Below are 27,339 nucleotides of genomic sequence, written 5' to 3' on the forward strand. Positions count from 1 at the left end.
AGTGGAGTAGGTCTCCTTTATCACGAGCACAGTTTAAGTCAGACGGATGAAATGTAACGCCATGAAAAGTAACGTTATTAGATGAGTAACGCAGTACAGCCTGACTAATTAGCTACAATAATAAGAAAAGCCTTAATTGGTTAATAACACACTAACTTTCAGAGTAACAAACAAACATGAAGACTGTTGAACACCGTGACGGTGGAGTTTATCCTCTAGCACTCAGCTGGTGCCTCTCCTATCAGAGCTCGCACTGTTTTGACCCCACCCCTCTCGTGCCGCAACGAGCGCGTGCGGTGCAATTTGAGCAACATCTGCGGCACGCGAGCGTGCGACACCCTCGCGCGGAGGTATTGTATTTCATCTTTTGTGCTACAGGTTAGCCGCTATAGTCGATATATTTACATGTGAGCAGGAATATTAACACATCCACAGCGCTGAACTGGCTGAGAGAGAAGGGGGGAAGCAGGTGTGAGGAGATGCCGTCTTCGCCAAGGGTATAGAGGAAAACGCGCGCGTTCTGCTCACCTGTGCCTGTATATCTTGTGTACACACTGAGATTTAGCCTTTGAGGAAATGGATGGACGAACAGAGAAACAGGAGTCAGGGGATGCTCCTGTCATCATCGTTGAGAACGAAGCTGAGAGCATGCCAGTACAAGAGGAAAAGTCAGGTGCAACCGGACAGAATTACCTGGACACTTGCCCCTTTTGCCATCTAAACTTTCACAGTCGAGAGCCCAAACTTCTGCCGTGCCTGCACTCTTTTTGCAAGAAATGTTTGCCTTCACCCTCCAGGAATCTGACCTTGATGGAGGCGCCAAACTCCCTGGTTGACAGCGCGACCAAACCACGTGAGTCACTTTGTTTACAAACATATGAAGGAGCATCACCGTTAATCAAGGCAGGAAAGTAACATTACTGCTGTGTTTAAGGCCACAGGCTTTACTCACGTGATTACTCATGTGTGTGTGGACTCATGGATACAAATATCTGGCGCCATGTGTCAGTTATTTGTCCTTAAGGCACATAAATGTAGACCAACATGTGTGTTCCTGTCTGATTCCAGTGAATGTGATCCGCTGTCCGGTCTGCAGGCAGGAATGTATGGAGATAGATGTGGTGGAAAACGTGTTTGTGAAGGACTCAGCAGAGGCTCCCAGCAGCACAGTGGAGAGGACAGTCCAGGTTAGTGAAAAAATGCATTACCATATGGGGGCAGCCTTGTTGCTAGTTTTTAGGATAATGGCTATGATATTCCTGTAAGATGAGCAATGTCAGCTTGTGCACTGAGGGAATCTCTACAGCAGACATCTGCCCTCCATTTGCTTGAGGTGCCAATGCTAAACAGACATTTGTCGTTCTTGCAGATAGATCTAGATCTAAGATCTATTTTTGCTTGATCAAACAAGAGGTATAAATTGTTTCATCTCCTGTCACCTGCTTCGGATGCTTGCCCCTTCTGTCTGTAGCTCTGCATGACTTGTGATGACAACACTGAAGCTTCCGGGTTTTGTGTGGACTGTGTTGAGTACCTCTGTGCCACATGTGTGGAGGCGCATCAAAGGGTCAAATTCACCAAGGACCACACCATCAGACAGAAGACAGAAGTATCACAAGGTATTCAAGCCTGTGTCTTCATCTCAACCTTTTCGTCTGTGAAACACTTGTGTGTTTCCATGACAAAGGCAAGATCTATTATGGGATCAGTGCTGAGGATGTCACAATTTGCTCTGGGTTTAGTGTATTTTTTTTTTTTAGTCCAGTAGATAGATTGAAGAGGTAAATGCAACGAAACATAATGGCCTTTTAGAGCAGTCCATTTAACATGACACAGCAAACAGTATGTCATTAATGAAATCATATGCAAAAATATGGCTTTATTGCAATATTTTACATTCTCACACTGCTTTTACTATTATTTGAAATTAAATTTCAAATTATGGTAAAAGTAAAAGATTTCCCCCTTAGAGTATTGGCCAAAAAGATAAATAAACTATAGAAACCTGCCATCTTAACTAGTTATATGTAATTTTGTGGTACTGTGTACTGATTTAACACCTAATCACTCAGTTAAATAATGGGACACACTTGGAGTTAAAACTACTGTATAGTTCAAGCCCAGCTGCCCAGGCAGTGGATGGAACAGATATTGTCTGGTTTCTCAAATGAAGGTCTAAAATGATGAACCCTCTGCTGTTTTCCAGAAGTCCATGGTGTGTCGACTCAGAGGCCGATGTTCTGCGACATCCATAAACAAGAGCCACTGAAGCTGTTCTGTGAGACCTGCGACCAGCTGACCTGTCGCGACTGCCAGCTAGTAAAGCACAAGGACCACAAGTACAGTCCTGATTTACAATATAAAGTCATATCATAATGTTTATATACAGATTCAATCACCTGAGTGTCAATTTCAGTTTTGTTTGACATTACTCTCAATAATGTTGTTCAGATTTATGTAATTAACATAAAAGTAACTATGTGACATTTGATGTTGCATAGATAAGCCATACAGTATATTGTCATACTAATACTGAAGTTGAAGTGTTCTCAAGCAAGGCACTGTATAGTATATCCCAATTGAGGAGAGGCAGGGATTAATTACAGTAGCAGGGCAGAACACTAACATTATGTAATCAACATTTACTTCTTATATTGTATCCACTGACTTAATGTTCTTGTTTGATTAGTTACCAGTTCCTTGAAGATGCTTATAAAAACCACAAGCAGCACATGGAGAGTATGACCCATCAGCTGCAGGAGAAGAAGAAACTGATTGAAGAGGTGTCAAACTCCATAAACAATGGGTATGTATTCCCACATACCACAATATTACACATGTCATAAAATGCTAAATGTAAACAAAAGAGGGAGACACATGGTATACAGAAGTGCTTGAAAAAGAAATTTTGGTCTGTAGTATGATGTCTTGAATAACTGGTAAATTATTCACTTCCAGTAATAATGAGATGTCTCTAAATTGTGATATTTGATACTGCATATAATTTGTTAAATTTGAATATTTATTGACTGTTGTATGTTTGGCAGACTGTTTCAGGTTGATCGAAATCGTGCGTCTGTTCAAAATGAAATAAAGAAGTCCATCTGCAGTTTGATTCTGGAGATAAACAAAAAGGGCAAGATGCTGATTAATCAACTTGAGGTATGAACAAAGATTTCAAATATATACCAAATAGAACAAAAACAATGATATTCATCACATGATGGAGACCTGTAACTTGCTGTGGTGTTGTTTCCAGAAGAACATTACTTGCTTGCAAGCTCAGTCGACTTGTCTCACCCTGAGGCCCAGAGCACATCCCCTCCAGCTGTTTGAACACTGCAAATATTCATTCACTTATTCATGTTTTCCAGGCTGCAACAAAGGATCATGAGACCGTCTTGCGAAAGCAACAGGAGGACATCGGCTATCTATCCAGACACCTGGATCATGTCATCAACTTCACCAAATGGGCCACAGCCAAGAACGGGGGCACGGCCCTCTTGTACTGTAAACGTCTGGTGAGGCCTGATCATTTATCCACTCAACAGTATCTCATCACGGCTCTTTGTTTTCCCAACGTGAAGCTCAGCTCAGCTCTGAGAGCCTGTTAAGAGCCTGGCCTGTCTTGCACGTGATGAAGTGGGAACATATGCCTTTTGTAACACACAAGTGTGCTCCTCTAAAAATTATTAATAACATCCCTTCTGTTTCAGATTCTGTTTCAGATTGGAAACCTCCTGCGGGCAAAATGCAGTACCTCGTTTATACCACAGAGCAGTGTACGCTTCCAATGTCGATCCTCTTATTGGGCCTCGAATATTGAGCTGGGTAAGACATAAATATACAAGACATAAAGATGATATTAGACATAAATGTCTCTGTTATAGAAGCTAATTTAGAAACTTAGAGAATTGATTCCTTTTTGATTTGTCACTTTTTCTTTTTTCGTAGTTTTTGATACCTTTAAACCTCACGCAAATGTGACTATAGTGTATTATATCTCCTATTTGACTTTAAATACCAACTGATTCAACAGTTATAGTCTCTAAACAACATCAAAATGGACTAGTGAACATGCTATACTCTATGTATCTGGAAACTGCATCGGCAGAGGTTTTCCATCAGAAACCAGTCCCTTTTTCATTCCACTGTTTTCCCAAAATCGCTTTTTATTGTTGTTGGCATACAGCAATTTGGGACTTGTCATCTCATCAAGAGGATGTGGGCAGTGGATGCTTGATTCTGAAATGGAATAAATTTGAAATTTTTCCATCACTGCCACTGTCTTTATGCAAATCACATGGTTCTCCCTTGTCATGTGGGTGAAGGATGCTGAATTGGGAAGAAAGCTCAGAAGGACTCAGAGGTTTAGAGGGCTTAACAGTGGCCTAAAATGCCAGGCAGTTAAAGCAACTCATTTAAGCCTGACAATTGTGTTTAAAATCTGAGCTTAAGCGAATATTCTGTTAGCTAATTCATTGTGAAAAGTAGCTTTTTATATTGGTTATATATCATCGTAAGTTAAATATCTTTGGGTTTTGTCAAAACAAGCCATGTGAACTTGGCTGAGCACAAGCACAATATAAAACATTCTCAACAGATTAATAATTGATAACTAAATAGATAAAAACATGATTAGTTGCAGCCCCACTTGACATATTATTCCTCCCTTAATACTGACCAAAACTTTCCAAAACTTTTTCTGTATTATTGCCCAAACCTTCTCTTCCCCAGAGTTTTGTGGAGGAGTTTTGTCTGTGTTGGTTGTATTTTTCATCTGTACTTGTTATGCTCATCCAGTCTGTGTGTGTGTGTGTGTGTGTGTGTGTGTGTGTGTTTGTCTGTCTGGGTGTGTGTGTGTGTGTTTGTCTGTCTGTGTGTGTGTGTGTGTGTCTGTGTGTGTCTGTCCTCAGGCTCTTTAGTGGTGGAGAGTGTACCAGGCCACCAGCTGGTTGGTTTTCAGGGTATCCCTCATCAGCTGTCCCACCCTGGGCAAGGACCCTCAGGCTCACCCAACAGCTTTGCCATGGGAGCTTCCCATAATACTCTGGCTCAGCTCCAGATGCAGGTGGACAAGCTAAACCCACAAGCCCACTGGCAGCCGCAGCCACCTCCTCCACCGTGGACATGGTACCAGAGTGTCCGACTACAGCGAACTGTCCCAGGGCCCCTGCAGGGAGGCTCTCCCTCCCACAGTATGCCCCCACAACCAGGCCGTAGATTCATTGTGCCTCCTCCCAACCACATCAGCCCAACTAGCACCTTACCCAGCCCTGGGTTTACGCCCCAGGTTAGTGTGTCTTTCTGCGTGTGTGTCTATGAATGTGTGTGTGTGTGTGTGTGTGTGTGTGTCCGTTTGACTGACAAGCTCTCTTAACAAGCAACGACAGCGGATGGCATTGTCCTAAATAGAGCTGACAGCCTTCACATCCTGGGCAATTTATGTCTTTCCTTGTCAAGACGGATTTTAGCCTTGGATGAGCTTATGACTCAAAATCATAAAATATAACAGCTAAATCTGCAGGAAAACAGCAGCCAACATGTGACAGAGGACAAACCCAAGTTTCCACAAGAAAGGGTTGATAATATCTCGTCATCCAAGTTGTTTAGTCTAGTTCACGGGGTGTTTTGGTTCCAGCACCGAAGTATAGGCTCACTCACAGGACAATACTGGCGTGTGAAGTGCACACATAAGTCGCGTCGCACTGATGTGAACAAGCTGTTACAGCTGCATAATGAACTCTATAATATTCCCTGTGGTAAAGAAATATACCAGCATTTTACTGCAAATCATGTACACTTAAAACTAGTGTATTTTTGTAGTCATGCTGTTATAGGTTTTAAGGTTGTGTTGCGTTGTGGGTGGCCATTTGTTTTTCTTTATACTTCATTATGGTACAGTCAGCTTAAAGAAATTTAAGAAGAACTGACAAGTCTGTGATTTTAAATGAAGAACGTGTCTGCTTTTATTTTTGTCATTTTATTATGTCATAGTGCAGCTGTAAGCACAGATTAATTTGAAAAATGAACTCATAGTGTTCGTGTAATTTTAATGAATAGAAAAGCTGACATGATGCAAGTTTCAAATGTCTGCAAATTGATTTTCACACTGTTGTGAAATAAATTAAAACTAATGGTTTCCTGTAAAAGTTTGCAAAGACTGTCAACTGCATTCTGTAAAAAAAAAAGTATGTCGCATGACACTCCTGGTTTCAAATTAAATATCCATGAGTCAATAAGCAACACCCAAAGTTAGAGTTAGAAAATATAACTTAATCAAACACTCAATGTGATAGTGTGGGATGATCAGATTTAATTGAGTAATGTCGTGTAGAATAAGAAAAATAAATAATAACTTTTGAAAATGTTATATGTAGTAAGTATGTAGGTCCTAATTGCTCATTGTAACAGGCTGATTGAGAAAATAGCTTTCCAGGACTTTTAAAGTGTGATTTAAAATGAAATTGTGCCATAGCTAAAAACAGGGAAAATGTTGGTGTTGTCCTTATACTATTTGGTTTCATTCATTTTATTGGAAGAAAAGGTTAAAGCTACAGTGGATAAAAAACCTCAGATTTGCCTGAAGTTTTTGTTTATGGTTTAGTCCCACAATCAACCCACACAGCCAGTACCAAAGTAATGAAAATGCACCTTTTCATCTCCACTTCTAGCAGCACATGCTTGTAGATGCCGACAGGAATGTAACCTGACAATGATTTAAGCTTTTTTCTCTATCTCTCTGTGTCTCACTCATTCATCTGTAGTCTCTGAGGGGGATGGAAAGCAGCTCCAACTACCAAGCCAAGCCTATGGACATATTTTCCTCTTCACCTCTGTACACTAATATTACACCACTGCCCATAAATGGTGGCGTGAGTTCATCCCAGTCACGACAGACAGTAAGTGACTTCCTCTATTGATGTACCTGAAGATTATTATTGCATTATTCCTGCTGTGGCGTAAATGACATGCACTGCTGTGTTTAGATTGAGCACACGTATCTGGACAGCAGGAACGATTCAGCCGGTCCGATATATATGCTGAAACCAAACTATCCCCAGAGTCTGCCACCTTCTTTGCCACACAGAAATGGTATGTCTGTACCATTTCTACTTTTGTATATTTTAGTGGCGTTGAGACTGTGTGTGTTGTTGTGTTAAGAAATTAATACACAAGCAGATTTTCATTCCTCTCTAGCGCAAGGACAGGAGATTTCACCAGGGTACGCTACTGTATCCCAAGTGGAGGAACCAGGGTGAGAAGACAGCTGCACGCACACACACACACACACTCTCACACACACACACACTCTCACACACACACACACACACACACACACACACACATACATACACATACAAAAGCACAGATTATCTGAAAAGTAGTCTGCTGCCTTGATATGACCTTAGTCCCTTTGTGCCATTGGTGTCTCCAGTGAATTTCACTTTGTTGTAATTGGCTCTCACTTTGTTCCCAAGGACGGTTTCCTGGAAACCCCCAGAAACACAACAGACCAGTGGAGCAGTGGGCTCAGCTGTGAAGAGAAGACGAAGGTCGTCACCAGGGCCCATCATTGTCATCAAAGATGAGCCAGAAGATGACAGCAGCTATGTAAGGAGACAATAAATTACTATTAGTTATTAAAGTATTCCATATATAGATTTGGTAGATACATTTATCCAAAGCCTGTTACTGTAGCAAGAGTACATTTTTTGCAAAACACACAGTATGAATTGTAGTGTATTGCAGCTTGGGTAGTATTTTTGGCTATTAGATGGTCGGTTATCACAGTGTACACACCAGAGTAATTGGGGAGATTTGGAAACAGAGATTATTGCTACAGTGAAGTTAGACGAGGCAAGAAACCTAAGCGGTTAGACGGGCTGTAAACAAGCCTGCAGTTTTGCCAGATTATCTAAACCTCTTTCTTTGGAAGTAAAAACAAAAGTGATGGCACCTGAAATGCCAGTAATGATCCATTACTGTACAGAAAATCTATGTGCGGGCACAATTATGGAAATGACAAAGTTGAACCAAGAGTTCAGTGTCATTTAAACAGATTTTCAGTTTCGGTAATAATTTTAGTCTTTGCTTTCTTTTTTCTTTTCCAAATAAGTTGAAGATTGTTTTAAACCCGTATGGTCTTCTGACTGCTCATGTTTCTTGGCCCATCTGTTTTCTTTTTAGTAATGTTACCACATCCCCAGATCTCAGCAATCAACTTGGTTGGTGCAGTGCTATTATTACCAATAGGAATGCTGGTCCAAACTACTAAAACTAAAATCCAGTTTGTATGAAACCAAGAATTTCCCTTTAAATTTCTGAGTGTGACTGTGCTGTTGACCTTTATAGCAAATTAGCCACATCGGAGCGTTGTGTGTAATGAGGATTCAGCTCAATGGACTTTAACGTAATTTAGCCCATTTATGGCATATTGGTTGCAGGATTTTCAGAGCTTTGTTTGTGGATTTCAGGTACAAAACAACCAAAGAGCCAGCCTTCCTGACAGCACAGGTGAACACCCGCAAATCAGTGCCCAAGGTGAAGGCAACAAGGTCCCGACTCCTCTTCAAAGCACAGACCACAAACCCACCAGCCCTTCCAAGCCTCCGAGCAGGCCATGGGACCAGAGTAAGATCAAATCGCTGGGAGGAGAAGAGCAGGTAGAACAAAATCAAGCTCGGCTGGGAGACTCTGATGAGGTCTTGTGTGCTGTGTGTCAGAGTGGAGGAGAGCTGCTGTGCTGCGATAAGTGTCTCAAAGTTTTTCACCTTACTTGCCATGTTCCATCTCTCCTAAAATCTCCCAGGCAAGTTTGTCCACATGAAACTCATCTGTTGCTGGTCTCACATGAAAACCTCATAACTGGTGTTTTTTCATCCTTGTGTTTATTTTAGAATCAATAAATTGTGTTTGTCAGTGGAATGAAAAGAAAACAGACCTTTCAGCTTCTAAGAACGAGGCTGTTTTTGACAAGTTGTTTTCACATTTTGGCAACAGGAGGTTTTCATCTGACATCAGCATTACGCACTTGCTAATGTATGTTCATTTTTTACGGACTTTTGCATTGAGTCTCTGGACTGTCTGTTTTCAGTCGGGAGTGGTTTTGCTCTTTCTGCCGTGACCTGTTCGTGCCTGAGATGGAGTATGACTGTGACAGCAAACCTGAGGCCAAAACAGTGAAGAAGGAGCCAGACTCTGAAGGAGGATTTCCCTCTGTGGACAAACGAGTCAGTACTTTTTCTTGTTACAATGGCGATTGTTGAACTGTAGTACCTCTAATTAGAAATGGTTTTATTGCCAGAAAGTTCAAATGAAGGTTTACCATCTTCAAGTAAGTCAGACTGTTTCAGCTCTGGTTTTACAGTTAGTAAACAACAATGCCTTTGTTTCATTCCATTCAGTTCAGTTTCAGTTCAACTCCGTAACTTTATTTATCCCAAGCAACACATATCATTATGGTGTGACACCTCACCTCTGTAGGTATGTAAGTTTGTAGTTTGATCTGCAACAAAAACACTCATATCTTCATAAAGGTAAGTGCTCAAATTCTGTCTCTATCCTTATGTACAACCATTTGGAGCATGTTATAAGGTGCATACGATAGTTTGTACATATTTCAGCGCCCTCCTCCCGCTCCCTCACTGAATCTAACCAAACCCACTGGCTGCCTGACAAATTCACCCCTTCCTTGTTTAATAGTCTGAATTTGAACATTAACACACCCATCACAAGAAAACTAAGAGCACAACTTACAGCATGTCTAAAAGGAGTGAGTGTGTGATACTCATGAATAGTTTTTGGATCACTTTTATAAATCAACCTTAATAATTATTTGACTTGCAGCCTTATTGATTTTGTTGTTGTCTAGCAAATATATTGTATAGTAGAATAATTACATGTAATGATAATAGCATCTGGAACTGTGCAAGTTTTCTGACAAGCAATAAGTACCTTGATGTTGTGTTGCAGTGATTTAGCAGCTAATGTTAATCAGTGTTAGGCCTGACACCAAGTGGATCACTGTCAGATAAATAACAACATGGTACTCATCTCAGATTCAAGTGACTAGCGGAGTGAGAAGATGCGGTACACTGTAGATTGGAGGACTGTGTTTGGTTTTCTTGGTTATCAGTTGACATTAAGTCAGATGTCTTTTTCTACCACTGCAGAAGTGTGAGAGGCTGTTGCTGCACTTGTTTTGCAGTGACCTGAGTTCAAACTTTCAAGAGCCCATATCCCCCGCGGTGAGTCTGGAAGCATGTGTGACTTGGAAAAGTTCACAGGATTAATGTCACATGAAGTTACTGTAACTGTAATTTTAATGATGTGTATTATGCAGTATTTGTCAGTAAAGACAGATAAACTTGAACCAGGTGCTGTAAATATACAGAGTATTTGCACCTAGTGAATCACAATGAAAAATTCTAGCCTAAAAACTGTACATTGCAGTACATAAAAGGCCACATTTGTGTGCAGCGTGAAACCACAGTGCCCATATTTGGCTTTTCATTATAAACCTTCACATAACAAAATTGGGTACAAATCCATAACCTCTTGTGCACAATGCTGACATGTAATATAATCATTATAAATAATAGATCAACATCTGCCCATGAAGTTTCATCATTTTATTATCTCTCCCTTTCTAAATACTGTAGGTATGTGCTAATAACAGGCAGACTATAAAGAGGCCGATGAATCTTTCAACTGTGAAAAAACGACTGGAGGCTAAGCAGAGTCTGTGCTACCGAGGCACTGCAGAGTTTGTATCAGACATCAGGCTCCTCTTCGGGAACTGTGCAGCTCTCAGTGAGGTAGAGTGTTTGCAGAATCCCCCATTTTTCCAGTATTATTCAGTTCTTGACACCTGGCAGTAAACCTTTCTTCTGCTTGCATGTCAGACTGTCACAGAGGTCACCGTGGCAGGCAGGAAGCTCATGGAGCTGTTTGAAGAACACCTGAGGATCATCTTTTCTGACCAAACATTCGCAGAAATCAAAGTGGAGATGATACCCACTGCCCCGCCTTACTCTCAAGTCTTGTCTCTTGACAATATCCCCCAGCCAGCAAAGCGCCAGCGCACATGTTCAGACTCCCAGGATGCACCAAGCTGTCCCAATGGAGAAGAGGCAGTAGTGTGAAAGCAACATTGCCATCACCAGCTAATATTTGAGGTTTAAAACTTTATTACACAAAACATTTATGACACAAATTCAGGTCACTAAGATGTTTTATATGTTTTATGATGAATTGAACTGCAAACAAAGACCTATGATACACATTTTCTATGTTCTGGACTAAACTGTGTTAGAGCTATAGACTGTATATAAAAAGGTTACACTGTTGGATCAACACTGAAAATCTTAATTAATCAGACTGGGATTTCATATCTGGAAATGTATACAATACATGCAGCACATTTACAGGGTACAGCTGATTGTCACCAGTCTGGTTTTTGTTACATGAAAGTTACTCATTCTTATTATAAGTCTTATTACACTGAGCTGACCGATGGTGTGGTCAGGTCTGCTGCGTTCTTCCTGTTTGGCACTCTATGTGTAAATACAGCAGTGATCAGAGGAAAGACGATAACAAGCTTTGATGTTTGTAGTTTATCTAATGTGGATTAAGATGAGTTACAAGCACCCCAAGGCCAGAAAAGTGAAAATGTAAAGGGGATCAAAGTAGTTTGATAAAACCACAGACAGTTAAAGATGTTTTTATTGTCACATATATAATCTTTCCTTGCAGAGCTACATATTTAATGTTGTAAAGGTAAATTTTATGTTTCATTTCTTCACATATCATTTATTTATTTATTCATTTTATCTGTTTATTTACCTGACTTATCATATTTTATTGTGAAGGACTAAACATGTTGCATATGTTTCACTGTGTGAGACTTTTTTTTCCAAGATTAGTTTGATTCAGTTAACCTGTTCTCTTCTGCACACTCAGCATTGTGAACTGCTTTCTTCTAATATCCAATAGCCAGAACATTTAGTCATAAACATACCTGCATGCAAGTCAGTGTGCAGGTGTTTACAGTGTACAATAAAATATGATAGCTTTATTCTGGGTAATGATTTATACACATCCTTCTCCTTATAACAGCATGTTAATTGAGTCTATTAATGTTCCACAAAAAGGAAAGTATTATTCATTAACCTCATTACAACTTAAACTTAACAGTTAAGTTAGGCTACTTTCCCCAAGTTTCTATAGCTGAGCTGAGAAACAGTGAATAAGGCCTTTGGGCCCCTCAGTCTGCCTGGATGTGTTAGTGGCTCTCTGCTGATTGACACAGACGTGGCAAGACAAGCTTTGCTGAGCTTCAAAGGAACTGTACCACACCCCCCACAACAAGATTAACACTGTCTGAATGCGACCTCGGCTTGTCTAATTTCCTCCACCTATGAGCTGTGAGGTCAGCTCATGCTGCTGTTTCTTGTTAAAGCCCAGATTGGAGGTGGAGAGGAGGAGTGAGAGTTGGTGGGTTGTGAAAGGTTTAGCAGGCAGGGTGAGTTGTACTCTAACCAGTCCAGGCTGAAGCCTGGCACTGGCCTGGCTGTCATTTTAGGAGCCTGTATCTCTTTTCTGTGTTACGACTTAGGAAAAGATTAGATTAAAGACTGGTCTGCAGTAAAAGGGGTATTCGCTGTGGTAACTGTTCATTTTGTAAAGGTGTTAACACTGATTTGCAAGAAAAATATTCTGAAGTTATGTAATCCATTACAATAAACAACATATCTGCCCCTGTTGTTGTCAAGGTTATAGTGTTAAAGTGTGATAATGAAAGTGCAGATCTCTGTTCTGCTTTACCAAGCAACAGAAGAGTGACAGACAAAAATAAAAGCAGACATGTTGTTCACTGTGATGGATTACCTGAGTAAGATCTCTGCAAGCTCATTTTTACACACACACATAGTGGGATGTTTTTCAAGTAGATTTATTGGAAGAAATGGAATCCAGTATTGAAAAGGGCATTTGTTTCTAAATGAGGAAGATAAATAACATAGAATTCTAACTCCCCCACCCACATTTACCCTTAAGCAGTTCTGCAATAGTGATACTGCATCATATTGAGAAATAATGAGACAAGTGGCTGCCTGGAAGTCATACAAACACCATTCTTAAATTTATAATTTACTTTTTGTGGCAAATGGGATTTTTTGGCAAAATATTCAAAACACTAGTGTCGTCGCTTTAAAATATTCTTCGTCTTCTTGCCAGGCTTCTCTTATAAGAAGGCTGCGGTGCGCTGAGGAGCACGGAGATTGAGACACAACTCGTCACATACTACACTTTTACTGTGCAGTTACCCATTTATAACTGCCATAGACTTTGCGGGCTTCCCTGTATGCCTGTGGTGTCCCAATATCAAGTCCTCCGTGATGTTTCTAGACTGGCTAGACTGGTGGTGGAGACATATGGCTCTGATTAGAAGATCATTTAACCTCTCCCTGTCACCATGCCCAGAGTCAGTAGACTGATTGAATTTACAGAGAGCCTTAGTTGGTACAAAATGTTTATAATGCAGTCTAGCAATTATTTCTCCACTTCTTGCCAATTCTGGTAGACTTGTGTGTGTGTGTGTGTGTGTGTGTGTGTGTGTGTGTGTGTGTGTGGCATGTTCATGATCACTTTGGCTGACAGTGAGCCCACATCTGTGGTAGTGTTACAAAAGCTTTAATTTATTAACTTTAAGGGTAAATGCCTCATTTTCTTTGCTACAGCTGTAAAGTTTAGTAGCTAAAGAGGAAAATAAGCGCAGTAGGGGGCCTACAGAGAGCAGTAATACCACTGAGCAGATATCAGTGAGGGCTCAAATATAAGGGGTGAATGCAACAGCACAGAGCCAGCTTCCAATCTCATCTATCATCTCTCTTAAGGTGCAACAAACCCAACTGTTGCAGTGAATAAGTGCATTTATTTGCAGACAGGGTTGATATCCAAAAGGTTTCGAAGCTTACAGTCTGGACATAGCCACAACAGATTTTTAAAATACCTCCAAACCAGCTCCAGATGTTGAGTAATCAGTACAATCATTAGTCACAGACAGAAAAGTCTACTTTGCTATTGATGGGAAGACGATTTCCAAGTATGCATGCATACTCTGTAGCACAGTAGCCCGAAGACACTTGCAGTAGTAGGCTGTACAATAACAGTGATGGCAGCTCCCTCTGGAGTACTTCAGGTTTTATACTTTATCATCAATAGCAATCATATAGAACATTTTAGAAGGACTTTTCTGGTAGAATCATTCCTGTCAGAATATAGTAATAAATTACAACATAAACCGACCCCAGAGGATGTTTTAACCAAAAATATTTTAATTGTAATATATTGTAAATGAGCTAACGATTAATGGCTCTAATTTGGAGTTACTACAGAAAAAAAAAGCCCGGTTTGATTAGTAATGAGTCGGTGTCTGTGGCCCCAGCCCGCCCCTCACAGTGCCATAATTAGACGCTCATTCCTCCAGTCACGCTGCAACTGCGACTCACAGCTCCATCACATCCACTTCTCGGACTCAGTCTTTTCTTTTCTAAAGGAGCTCTGCTGTTTATTCACACAGCTTGCAGGGGGAAAAAGAAAACAGGCATCGGGAAGCTGAAAGTGCTCGGATCACCTACTTTTTAAATCAGCATTTAGTTGAAGCTCTCTTCATTCAATGGGTCCGCGTGTCCTGCTGCTCTGCTCTCTGTTCGGAGTTCTCCTTGGCCAAGGTAAGTTACCTCTCTCTCTGACAAACTGCTGCGTGACGACTTTTAATGAAGACAGGCCAAAGCAAGGCAAACAATGGCGCCGGTACATGATGATGTTGATGTGGGGTGAATGATCTTTGGGAGATTTTTATTTTTCAAGCATTTATTTTACAGTAAGTATCAAACTGATTGCAGACAAAGCGTGAGACTCGGAGGGGATGGATTTGTAATAGGACTAGTTGGGACATGTGATAAAGCTCAATTTACAAAGTTGGGTGCTTCAAAGTGTTGCAGGGCTGCACTGAAATGAAGCAGCGTTGAATGATGTCATTATATATTCAAATACCCGGTTAGTGATTTAGAAGGAAGTCAGTTTTATTTTATTATTTATTTTATGTTTCCATTGTTTTCCCTTACAACTTACAATGCAGGCAGTGAGATAAAGAGTGTAACTCTATGCACACTGCATTGTGCTTGACAACTTCCACACAATACATTTTTATGTATCATGAAAATGTCATATCAAAACGTAAACCATCTTTAACATTCTTTTTGTTATTCATTTCATTGTGTTTATGCAATAGCCTAGACTCAACTTGGTTTACAAACAAAAGACGTCACATTAACTGAGGAGTGTTACAATGCAGTTTCACAATAGTTGTAAGTAGGAGCTCTCAATGCCCTGGTTTCTGTACTTCCTGCCCTGCAGGCCAAAGGCCAAGTACCTTGGTATGCTGAGATGCTCAGAATGACCAGTGTCCCACCAGGGCATGATGGTCTAGACAGATGGGTGTGATTTATACTTGAGCGCCCACAGCAGGGTCATCAAGGCGTCGGATGAGGCATATCCAAATGCTCACGGTCCCCTGGTCACACATGGGGCAATTTTCACAGTCAGCAGGGGCCACTTTTTTCTAAAGCTGCCTTCATTGTAGGGGGTGGTGTCACAGGTCAGTTTGAACTATCAGCTCAACCAGTTACATGAGCAAAGCTCCCAGATGTAGCTAAGTGTGTCACATAAAGACCTCATCAAAGAAAGAGTATGATAGATAGATAGATAGATAGATAGATAGATAGATAGATAGATAGAAAGATAGATAGATAGATAGATAGATAGATAGATCTACCTCTTGTGTAACAGCCTTAAAACTGACAGAAACCTCCAAATAAAAGCCCTGAGTGCAGCCCATGAGAGAGATGCACACTTCTGTTGTGACGCCTGGCCAACTACTCTGTTTGGGCGGAGCTCCACCACTGGGCTCATTAAGCCTTGTTTACATGAGGCGTCTAGACGCAGGCAAGCCATGTGCTGCTCTGCCAAGACAGAATGGCCCTCACAACCAGCACTGCTATCCAAGATGGAAATCAGCCCTCTCCAGACAGACAATGCATCACAGAGACACAGAACTGTGGCGAGCTGCATCTAGACTGGAGGAACGGCTGGGCCTGGCTTGCTTCTTTTGATAAAACAGCAGCACACAATTTTTAAGCCACTTCTGGTCTTTCAATTTAGGTTTGCAAAGCAGCAGACAGCGGTGGCGTTGGTATGACTCTGTGATGCTTAGCGGGTCTGAGTTAGTTATCAGCTGAGAACTACTGTGGGGAGAAATCTCCAGAGTATGTGACCAACTATTCCTGTCATTTAAAATATACTTACCATGCCCCTGGAGGGAAAGATTAGGGGATTAGCTATTTTGTGGAATCTGGAAAGGTGCTCCTTGGATGCCTTTCCACTTTCAATACAAACCGGGTGTTTTGGCACAAGGATGTCAATTACTGGTAATGGTCATAAACAAAAAAGAGAGAGAAAAAAAACGTGCACAACTTCTGCAGAGTTGGGAGAAGGGTATTTGACACTTGGTCATTAACACCTTTATATGAGGCATTAATGGCACGCAGTGCAAATTCACATTATCAGCTTTTTGCAAGCAAAATATTTTTGCTCCTGTCTCATTGGAACATCATGGTGTAGCTGTGTTGATAGAGGTCTTTAACATTCACAGACACACAGAGAGAGAGACTCCGAGAGGACCTACTTGGTAGGCGCATGTGAAAAGCTTTTAAAATGCCATCTCATTTCATCCAGCTGCTACAAGGTTTATTGGCCAGAGGATTCTGGGATGTGCCAGACTTCCAGAAGTCAGTAGTGAGTCAGCTAATGTGGCTGCCGAGTAATAAATCCTCTGTCCATATTCCCGCCATGCTGCCAGGTTAATCATCCCTCGTGTAGTAGCAATAGTCACAATGTTTTAATTCTGTGCTTTGATTTCCTGCAGCCTTTCTCCAGTCACCCTGCTGGTATTTTAGTCTGGGCTGCAGAGCTGGGTTTATAGAAACCTGCAAACTATTCGGAGAGGTTTCATTACAGTGCTCATTGAGATGTTATGAAGTTTATCAATGCAGAAAATGTTGTGATGATGACTATTCCTGCTTGTTCCTCATCTTTGATTTAATGGTTACAATAAAATTCCTCTCGGCCCTCTGGGAGAAAGCAGCGAGTCTGTGAAACTGAGGACTGCTATTCCAGACACTTGTCCTCCCTACCTAATCTAACTCACTATCTGAAGCTGCTCACTGCTGCCAGACGTGCTGTGTCTCAAACAGATGGATTTCTTCAGTGCATTTCACAATCACTATTCCCAATAATTCAAAACACTCAGTCACTAACCAGCAACAACTCCTCTTCTATTACAGTGGATTCAGCATTCCATACTCTCTAATACACATGAATAAACAGCCAGATTGCCACAGAGTTGGTTGTCCTCCAGTTAAAGAAAAAAAAAAAAGCCCCTCTTGTGTCTGCAACAACATATTCATCATTCATTGTCTTTGGCAAAAAAAAGATCCTGCAGCCAGTTTAAATTGCCAAACACATTTAGAATTTTGTTTTTTCATTTTTTCAGAGAAGGAAAGGCAACTTGCCTTCGAGGACACTGGCAAGACTTTTGTTTGGGTTAGATATCCAGATTTGATCATTCTAATTCACTTAATTAGCAAAACAGTGTGTCAATCACTAATGCTTAATAACATAAGACAATGCTTATGACCATGCCATTTGGTAGTCATGTAAAAGCAACACCATAGTCTCAAGGCGAGTGTGTAATCCACCTTATGTGTATGCAGGCAGGTGTGTTGCCTGCGGTCTACATGTCTCCAGCAGTCAATACCTACATGGGGGTCTCCTTCCTAATGGTGCTAGAAAATGTCCTGACAGCGAACGGGACGTGTACAAATTCACCACCTTCTTTTTTTGTTTTACCTGCCCACACATGCAAAAACTTACCTCGTGTCGCTTTTAATGTCTGTAGGAGCAGAGCAGATCTCGATAGAGGACTGCTGTAAGGATGGACAGAAGCGCGGCAGTGATAACGAAGACTGCGCATCCCTCCCTCTCATATCCGAGTCAACCACGTGCAGGTAAGCAGGTAGCACTATATATGCTGCTTTGCTCTCATTAATCTGTGTGCCACAAGGGTGAGAGGGCTGTGGTGGAAGACTTGCCTGGGGCTTATTCAGATTTACAAGTCATTAAGTGCTGCACCCTTTGTCACAATCGTACATTTTCTATCTGCACCACAGAAGCTCCTGCAGTATTGGCCCACAGGGATTTGGCCTGTACCATGTATGAGGGGGAAATGTCTGTGGGCCCTTAATATGAGATTGCTTTACCTTACTCCCATAAATCTCCAGGCACATTATTCACTTCACGTGAGAGCGGGAAACACTAATAGTGATGGGATAATAACAGGTCTGCTGGTAACCCTAGAAGGTGTGCTGCCACAGGTTCAGGGCCCATAAGCCAGGGAGATCTGCTGCTGTGAACACTGATGGCAAACACATTTACCATAGCCACCCTAAGTGATCCCAAATTTGTCTAAATTATAGAGCGAGGGGAAGAGAGGAAAAGGGCAGAGGTTTGTGGGGGAGCAGGGTGTATTTGGGGGTTGAAAAGGATGAGGGGGGGTCAGAAGAGGGGCTGTTTCAAAACCCAGGAAATACCTTTGAGAGGCAATAACAGGAAATCAGGAACGATTACTTCAGACACCAAAGGGGAAAAAAAAAAGTACAGAAGAAAAGAGAGGAGAGAGGAGAAGAGAAGAGAAAAGAAAAACAGGAGTGCGACTGTGCCCTTAAAAGGTTCTGCAGAGGAGGTGTGCGCCTAGACGTGAATTTGAGATCCACAGTGGTTTATGTGGAAAGAGATTTCTGGTAAGAGTTGATAAAGAGGCTTGTTGGAAATGAGAGAGGAGACGTGAGGGGGTGGCGTTTTATGCTCTCTGTCTTGTAAAATTGCAGCGAGAGAGGCAGAGATCCAAGCCAGACAGAAACAGTCACCCACTCTTAACTGATTGGACTGCACAAACAGCCAGCGAAACGCTAGACAATACAGTGAAATCTGATCTAACCGAAATATTGAGTAACTGATATTTTCATAATAATGCTCTTGTGTAAAGGACTGTGCGTCTACCGGATAATGGTTTTGACATTAAAGCATGCAGTGTTTTATTGATTCCTATCAATGAGGTCCTGGTCAAGGTCAGTTGAAATACTTTCTGCTACTCACTTTATACTAATAGAAATGTTTTGAATCCCATCTATTACACGTTATCACTGATTCTGCCATGGTGATGTCACTGAGCCCAAGCAAACATATACGTATTTGCAACTGTAGAGTCAACCAATTAGTGGTAGTAATCTCTATTCTTACAGGACATAGCAGGCTTGTCTTAAGGGAGTGGTTAGTATTAGTCATATCATTATGGAGTTATGCCTTCAAAAAAGCTGCAATCCCACCATGAGTAAGGACATGTGGAGGTGGGCAAATGTTAATCTTGGGAGACAAATGTTGGTTTAACCCAGGTCTAAAACAACAGCAGAAAGACCTCAGGGAGCACTGCTCAACCTAGTTTAAACCCAGTGATGTCAGTGTTGCAAAACACAATAAACTTCCATTGAATCCACACAGGGTTTTACTCATCCCACTCATCCATGCATTTTTAGTGTGACAACTCTGAGATCCCCATCAGGCACGCCTCAGGCTGATTTTAATGGGCTACACTTTAAGGCAAGGTTGTTTTCTGCATTGTGTGTGGAGTGGAGGGGGTTATTGATAGAGCTGAGAATAAATGCACCACCTGTGTTTTGCATTTTTTTTTCTTCTTGCTGACAGGGTAGTGCAGGAGCAGTGCTGTGTAACAGTGCTTGAGGATAAAATGTGCAACACTGGTATCAACTTGGCCAAAGACCAAGGAGCCTGTGATTCTTTATTCACCAACACCTGCGAGACCAAGACTACAAAGGTCTGTTTGTATCTGGATTTGCACATGCATATGCAAATTTTTGTGTATGTGTGCCTTACTAACTGAAAATACTGTAAACAGGGAAAAAGAGTAAGAATATAATGACTTGTGTGCACCAAAAAATCTCCCTCAGCTCAATCATTGTACAGTATATCACTCTGCTGGACAGCCAGATTGGAGGCAAATGATTGGTGAGAGTGATGATGTGTGTCTGTATGTGTGTGTGTCTGCGCCGCGAGCAAGATGAGGCATGTCACTCCAGGGAGGAATGGAGCTTGTTGCTGTCAGATAGATTATAAATTCTGACTCTCGAATCTTCCTCAGGCTCACGTCCAAGCACATTTGAGCCTCTCTATGCTTTTACTCCCTCTCAACCTGTGTGCCCCTTTATTTTCACAACATACTGCACGTCAACACATCTCCAAGATAAATGCTTGGCAATATGTGGAAAGGAGGGGATGCGAGTTGGTGCATTTTCTCAACATGATGAGATCTCAGTGGGACAGCTTGTCTTTACTTGATCATCTGTAAACTGCAGGTAGTGGCTCATACTTAATGGCCCAGGTACGGTGAATAATACAAGAGATTTATATCTTTGAGAAAGAGGCTGTTTGACACGCTTTGTCCATTGCGTCATTACATTTACAATATCAAAGGACTTCAGGAAATCTGTCTCCACCTGTAACCCTGAAAGATAGCCAGGAGAAATTCACACCAAACTGTAAACGTCGTTTATCTTAAACGAGAGAGAGAATATTCCTAACCATTAAAGAAATATACAGCATTTTAGGGAAATATGCTTATTTGCTTTCTTGCTGACAGTTAGATAAGAAGATTGATACCACTCTCATGTCTGTGCGATACGAGCTACAACCAGGAGATGGTTAGCGTAGCTTAGCATTAAGACTTGAAGCAGAGGGAAACAGCTAGCTTGAAAAAATCTTCCTACCAGCACCTCTAAAGTTTGTTTACCAAGACTAAGTAAAAACTACACTTTTACTGGGGATGTCTCTGCTGTTTGCCAGATTAAAGCGACAGAAAGTTACTGCGCCAGTCCAAGAAACAGTCGAGCATCTAACCTCCTTTAAAACAACTACCTGTAAACAAACAGGAAACAGCATGCTAAATACTGAGCTTTAGAGATGCTAGTATGCAGATGTTGTTACCTGTGGAGAGAGTCAGGTTGGCTGTTTCCTCCTATTTCTAGTCCTAAGGTAAGTTATATGTCTCCTAGCTCCAGCTTGATATGTTAAGCACAGGTTTAAGTGTGGTCAATATGCTAATCGAACTCTCATCAAGAACTTGAATAAGGATAATTTCCCAAAGCATCGAACCATTTCCTTTACAATGAAGTCGGGTCAATGTGTGTTAAAATGCTAATTTTATTACCTACATTTTCTGGCCATTTGGGGGCAGTAAAAACAAGCTGTAAACACAGCACACATATGGCTAACTTGTTAGCAAACATTTCCCCATTTACATGTGCTGCTGATACAGAGCAGCATTAGCATTTAATGGGGTCATATGGTCAAATGTAAGAGTGTAAGTCTAATATTTACTCTCCTTTTCGTTGTTTCCTCTTAATCCTGTGGGAAATGTTTGGCTAAAGAGTTTACAAGCTAGTTGCTAACTTTGCAGTTTGGTGCTGAACAGGCAGTAGATTTGGAGCTTTTGCACTGAAAACAGCTTCCTGTTGCCTGTTGCAGCCGAAGAGAATGGTGAGAATAAACCAAAGCAATAGAGTTGTGGGCTGTAACCAAAAAATGACCTGAAAGATGCTAGAAATGTCTGTAGAGTTGAGGGGAACTACAGAGTCAGAGCTAATTCTCTGTTGGTTTGTCACTAAAAGCAAAACCTGTCAAATTACACATAACCTACTCATTTGATTTGTATTATGAAAATATGATTATAGACTTTAGATCATAGTTTCTCCCCATTTTAAATTAAATACCTAAAAGGTTTCTAGATATAATATCAAAGCCACACAAGCATGTGCCCACACACGCACATGCACACACACACACACACACACACACACACACATGCACACGCCCACACACACACACACACACACACACACACACACACACACACACACACACACACACACACACACACACACACACACAGAGAAGCAGTTAATGACTCCTGGTAAGCGCCGCAATCTTTGCAAGACTTATGGCATGTGTTCAGTCTTGCAATCATTACACCACAGACTGTCAAATTTCAGGTATTATAGCATCATTGCCCAGACTGAGACACAAAGACACCCATCCCCCACACTCTGCACCTCTCATCTCCCCCTGGCATTACCAGGCTGCTGTAATGATTGATTGAGCATGCTTCAGCTAGAGGGGACCATGATCATCTCATTACTGTCTGCCTGTCCGTCTTTCTTACTGACTTACTGCCTCTCTAGTCCTGTCTGTCTCTCTGAAACCTATCAGTTGGCCTGTCTTATCAGTGGGCCTCCATTTCTGTCCGTCTGGTTTAAACTGAGAGCTTGGGTGTCTGTCTGTCTGTCTGAGTTACCTCATCCCCATTTGTCAGTCTAAAAGCCTGTCTCATCTACCTACAGTTTTTTGATGACCATGCCATCCCACAATCTTCTTTTCCTTGTCTAGATTTTTAGTTTCACTTCTCCTGGTATATGAATTCCTGACATAGAGTTTTTCTCCTCTGTTCTTTGCACATTTTTAAGATTTACTTGTCCATGCTCTTATGCTTTCTAAAGTGTTGTATTGTACTGTATTCTGTTTTCTGTAGATGTGCTGTGACTGTTGTCTTCTGGGGAAGGCGGCCCAGGAGCAGGGCCTACCCTGTGATCACAACCTATCTGTGGGCCACCAGTGCATCCTGGTGTCCCGGGCCTGCTGCGTGGATGGAGCCCTAGATAACCAGACAGCAGCCCCAGTACAAACTGATCGTGCGTGTAAAAAAATAAGCAATCATGTAGTAGGCAGTTTTTTTTTCTTACGTTTGTTTTATAGCAAAGCAGGTAGTTAACTTAACAATAATCTAGTTCAATTCAATTCAATTCAAAACAGAGGCGCGTAGAGTAGCACAGTCATAAGCAGCGTAATACAGGAAATTAAAAATTTAAATTAAAAGAAAAAAGGGTAGAAAAAGAGAATATAGTGATAGAAAACCTGAGCAAACCACATACAACTTCTCAAAATATTGGAGGATGAACCTAAGAGAGAAGAAAAATTAGGTGGAGAAATCATAACACCACTGGTGTTGTCAAACATAAGCCCATGCTGCCCCCTGGTGGATACGTGTGGTCTTGCCTTTAGCTTTCAGTGGCGTTCAAGAGTGGTTACAGTCCATCTTTTTCCTCACACCTAAATAAAAGCAGCTCAGGTTCAGCAGAACAACAGTAACTGTGGAACAAAGAAAGGTTCAGTGTGTTGTTCATGAGGGTATCAGCACTGCAGGAACTTTCTGTGACCTTACTCACCAGCTGCTCCCAAAAAATGTTCCAGTTGTTTTAGAAACAAGTGCTGCTGAAATGACCAGTTCACTTGACAAACAAACAAATTAATTGCTATTTTAAGAGGAAATATTTAATTTAATTTAAGCTAATTTATGATTTTAAACAGGATCTCTGTTGGTGTGGTCTAATTAGTTAATTAGCATTTTGACATACAAATTTAGGTTCTGTGACTGTGGTTTACATTATAGTGTAAGCAATTTATTGACTTGAAAAATAAGTCAACAGATTATTGATTTTTATTATTTGCCGCTGAATTTTATTTTTGGATGGCATGAAGCTGCTCTTTGAGACTTGATGCATAAGGTGTTTCAATGTGAGCATATGATTAAGCACGCTTTATTTCTCTCTCACACAGAACCAAACAAGGATGAAACCAATGAAAATAGAGATAATTCAGTATTAAGTGACCAGTGCAAAGGTATTGTATAACAAGCCAGTAAATCCGCTTTTACACTTAACCTTTATTTAACTTTGAAGAAGCAGTGATCAGTTATTAGCATGTTTGTGTTGCTTTTTCAGGGAAATGTGTTCATACCTGTGTTGGCAATGACACTTGTGCCTGCTTCAAAGGCTACAAACTCAAACCAGATGGAAAGAGCTGTGAGGGTAAGTGGCCTTCTGATGCTTCTCCATCTTTCAATTTGAAGGTTAATGTTTTAATAATCAAGACCCTGCACAGATACATTTGTGTGATAAAGAAATAAGGTATAGCACAGATAAAAGTAATGTTTTTGAATACACATTACTTCTCTCCTCTCCCAGATATCAACGAGTGCTTGCTGGGAGCCAGCAACTGTCGGGGAGGAGAGCGTTGTATCAACACAGAGGGCTCATTTCGTTGCCAGAGAGAGGTCAGCTGTGGGACTGGCTACGAACTCACTGACAACAACAATTGCAAGGGTCAGTTAAATAGTTAAACCGGTCTTGTGGAGAGACACTATGAACGTAGATACGGCTGAGTGATGTTTTCACTGTGTTCAGTGGCTGCTGTGCTTTCTTCATCCAGATATTGATGAATGTGAGACTGGTATTCATAACTGTGGCCCAGAATTTGAGTGCCTGAACACCCAGGGGTCATTCCGTTGTCTTCCCAAGGTCAAGTGTGGGAATGGCTTTATCCAGGACGCCCTGGGCAACTGCATCGGTAAACATCTGCACCATAACTGGTTCTTTTACCTGTTGGTACACCTGTTATTTTGGTTCAGAGCAACATATCTAGACAGCTGCTGGCCATACATCAATACTGACCTTTTTGTGCGCTATCATCACCGTCATCAGCTCTAAGCAAATCCAGGTGATGAGTACATACTCTTCTAGTTACTCCTACAGTCCTTGATGCATGATTGGTTTTGCACGTTCACTAACAGTACATCCAATGTTGCTGCATGTTGGGAGAAAATTTAGGGATAGATGGCTACATTTAAATTATAAATAATTCTCATGATAATTATTTGTGGAGTCCAGCTCATCATACTTGAAATAGTAAGATAAATTGGAGAAATCTTTTCATAATTTAACGGTGCCATCTGTGACTGTGTTTTCAGATATCAATGAATGTCTAAGCCAGACGGGTCCATGCAACAGAGGGCAGGTCTGTATCAATACAGTCGGCTCCTACGTCTGCCAGAGGAACTCTGTTAACTGTGGCCGAGGATACCACCTTAACGAAGAGGGCACACGCTGTGTTGGTGCGGCTGAACATCTCACCATTCCTTGATACAAAGCATCATACTGTCCTGCCTGAGGTGCACATCATGGTGTTCTCTGTTGCTTACTGTTCATTCCTGTCCACAGATATTGATGAGTGTAAGGGCACGGAAAAGGTCTGTGCAGGTCATGGTTGTATCAACCTGGTGGGCTCCTACCGCTGTGAGTGTGAGACTGGCTACATCTTCAACAGCATCACTCGGACCTGTGAGGGTAAGAAATAAGTAGATCTTTCCTGATGTTCTTACATAGTGTGAGTAGCTAAATCCAAGTACGTTCTCTGCACACATAAAACACTGTCTACTTATAATGTGCTACTGGTCAAAAATGTGTACAAGAGAATGTTGTCATAATTTCATCATCTTACTGTGGCATGTTTTCGCTGGGTTTTAGATATTAATGAATGCAGGCACTACCCTGGCCGCCTGTGTGCTCATAAGTGTGAGAACAGTCTGGGATCCTACAAGTGTAGCTGCACCACAGGGTTCAGGCTCGCTGCTGATGGCAGGAATTGTGATGGTAAGTCATATCCAAACTGGGAAGATTGCAACTTTGGACATATCATATATGTGTGTGTATTGTAGGCTATACCTTACATATACTCACATTGGATAATAAAAAGCCCTATTCAATCCTACAATAGACATTTAGGCTGCAAAAAGAGTTGACACCTCTTTTTATCACTTTGTGACAAAGTCTTTTTCAGTAACAGAACAATATAGGCCTGGAATTATTTTCATTGTGATCTTGACTTGAAGTGTGCTTAAAGGAGCTATATGCAAGTTTTTGCTATTGCTACATAGCCAACATCGGAAGAATAGCATTAACAGCTTTTTACTTACATGTCTAGAAGAAATGTTCAGCATCAAACTTCAGTCCTTTACTCGCCAAGAGCTGTCTCCAGCTGCGGAGATCATCGCCAATGTTCACTCTTGTTTTGCTTCTATTTCTATCACTTCTTTTCTTTTACTGAAGTTAGCATGCCACCAGCACCTGCTCCTGGCAAGAACCCAAGTTCGGCGGCAGAGAAAAATTTACAAATAGCGCCTTTTAGTAACACACCTAACCCCAAATTGCTCCTGATTTGTGTGAGTATGTGGGGGAATAAAATGTAATTTGCTTCCAATACATTACATCTCCTTCACCTGCCTGTAATATTCTAATTATGCATGATATCAAGTTGTATGATTATTCTTTCAGTTTTAAGAAGGAGTCTTCTATAATGGTTTGTATGGTTCAGTGATGATGTTTCTTAGCCAGTTAACCATGGACAGGAGAGATTACCTGTGTGGTTACCTTTTACCTGTCAGAGGAACATATGTGCTGAAAATTATATCCCACAATTGTCTTGTGATGTTACTCATCCTACTTCTGCCTGGGCTTTACTTTTTATGGCACTGAGACGCTGAACCGCTTTGAGACTGTCACCCTTGAGAAACCCACCCGCTTGTATCCCCAATCATGTCTCTTAGTCTGTTCAATTTATGCTGAATCTCAATAACCAGTAAACTAAGTGTATAACTGTGCATGTAACTGTTTCCTTACATATTCATCAGGACAGGGGAGAACCCACCTCTCTACAAGGGTAGAGTTTTTATTCTTCTCTTGTTTATAGGATAGAGTTCCTAATGTTGTGTAATTATCTTTTCTCTGTAGACCTGAATGAATGTGAGAGTAACCCATGCAGTCAAGAGTGCGCCAACGTGTATGGCTCCTACCAGTGTTACTGTCGCCGCGGATACCAGCTCAGCGACATCGATGGCATGACTTGTGAAGGTAAAAATGGAGCCATTAACATGTGCTTAGATGAATAATATCTTGGAAGTCCAGCAGATTCCCATGTGATTAGTACGATGTTTTGCACTAGTGTTGATATGTACACTGTAATAACATGAAAGCGTGGGATTTATTATCATCCTATGATAACTTGTTAAAGGATGACTGAGCCTGCAGAACAAAAATATAAATGCAACACTTTTGTCTCTACTCCCATTTTTATGAGTTGAAATAAAAGACCTAAGACTTTTTCTATAAACACAAAAGATACACACACACACACACACACACACACACAGATGTTCCGTGACAAGATCCTGAGGCCCATTGCCATGCCATTCTTCTG

The 27,339-nt window shown here is 41.2% G+C and overlaps 2 protein-coding genes across 3 annotated transcripts in view; both read left to right on the forward strand.

Annotated features, from left to right (window-relative positions):
- Positions 1–305: 305 nt before the first annotated feature.
- LOC130175762 (transcription intermediary factor 1-alpha-like) lies at positions 306–11,893 on the forward strand. Its single transcript, XM_056386302.1, has 18 exons — positions 306–853; positions 1,069–1,187; positions 1,472–1,619; positions 2,207–2,339; positions 2,690–2,806; positions 3,048–3,162; positions 3,375–3,521; positions 3,717–3,831; positions 4,917–5,293; positions 6,768–6,902; positions 6,990–7,095; positions 7,201–7,258; positions 7,482–7,614; positions 8,478–8,812; positions 9,098–9,233; positions 10,176–10,250; positions 10,665–10,820; positions 10,908–11,893. Exons 1-18 carry the CDS (start codon positions 577–579, stop codon positions 11,145–11,147), a joined length of 2,922 nt encoding a protein of 973 aa, XP_056242277.1. The 5' UTR covers positions 306–576; the 3' UTR covers positions 11,148–11,893.
- A 2,531-nt stretch (positions 11,894–14,424) lies between these two features.
- Positions 14,425–27,339, forward strand: part of fbln1 (fibulin 1) — a 32,931-nt gene continuing 20,016 nt past the window's right edge. The window contains exons 1-12 of one of the 2 annotated variants that reach the window (XM_056387808.1): positions 14,425–14,735; positions 18,023–18,131; positions 19,885–20,014; positions 22,781–22,940; positions 23,866–23,928; positions 24,030–24,116; positions 24,273–24,410; positions 24,517–24,654; positions 25,055–25,198; positions 25,305–25,430; positions 25,611–25,736; positions 26,874–26,993. In XM_056387808.1, coding sequence (XP_056243783.1) covers positions 14,681–14,735; positions 18,023–18,131; positions 19,885–20,014; positions 22,781–22,940; positions 23,866–23,928; positions 24,030–24,116; positions 24,273–24,410; positions 24,517–24,654; positions 25,055–25,198; positions 25,305–25,430; positions 25,611–25,736; positions 26,874–26,993 — 1,396 coding nt within the window. In that variant the 5' untranslated portion in view covers positions 14,425–14,680. The remainder of the gene's footprint in view (positions 14,736–18,022; positions 18,132–19,884; positions 20,015–22,780; positions 22,941–23,865; positions 23,929–24,029; positions 24,117–24,272; positions 24,411–24,516; positions 24,655–25,054; positions 25,199–25,304; positions 25,431–25,610; positions 25,737–26,873; positions 26,994–27,339) is intronic. The other variant, XM_056387807.1, reaches the window with a different exon arrangement.

This window comes from Seriola aureovittata, chromosome 10, assembly GCF_021018895.1.
Source record: "Seriola aureovittata isolate HTS-2021-v1 ecotype China chromosome 10, ASM2101889v1, whole genome shotgun sequence".
Lineage (NCBI taxonomy): Eukaryota > Metazoa > Chordata > Actinopteri > Carangiformes > Carangidae > Seriola > Seriola aureovittata.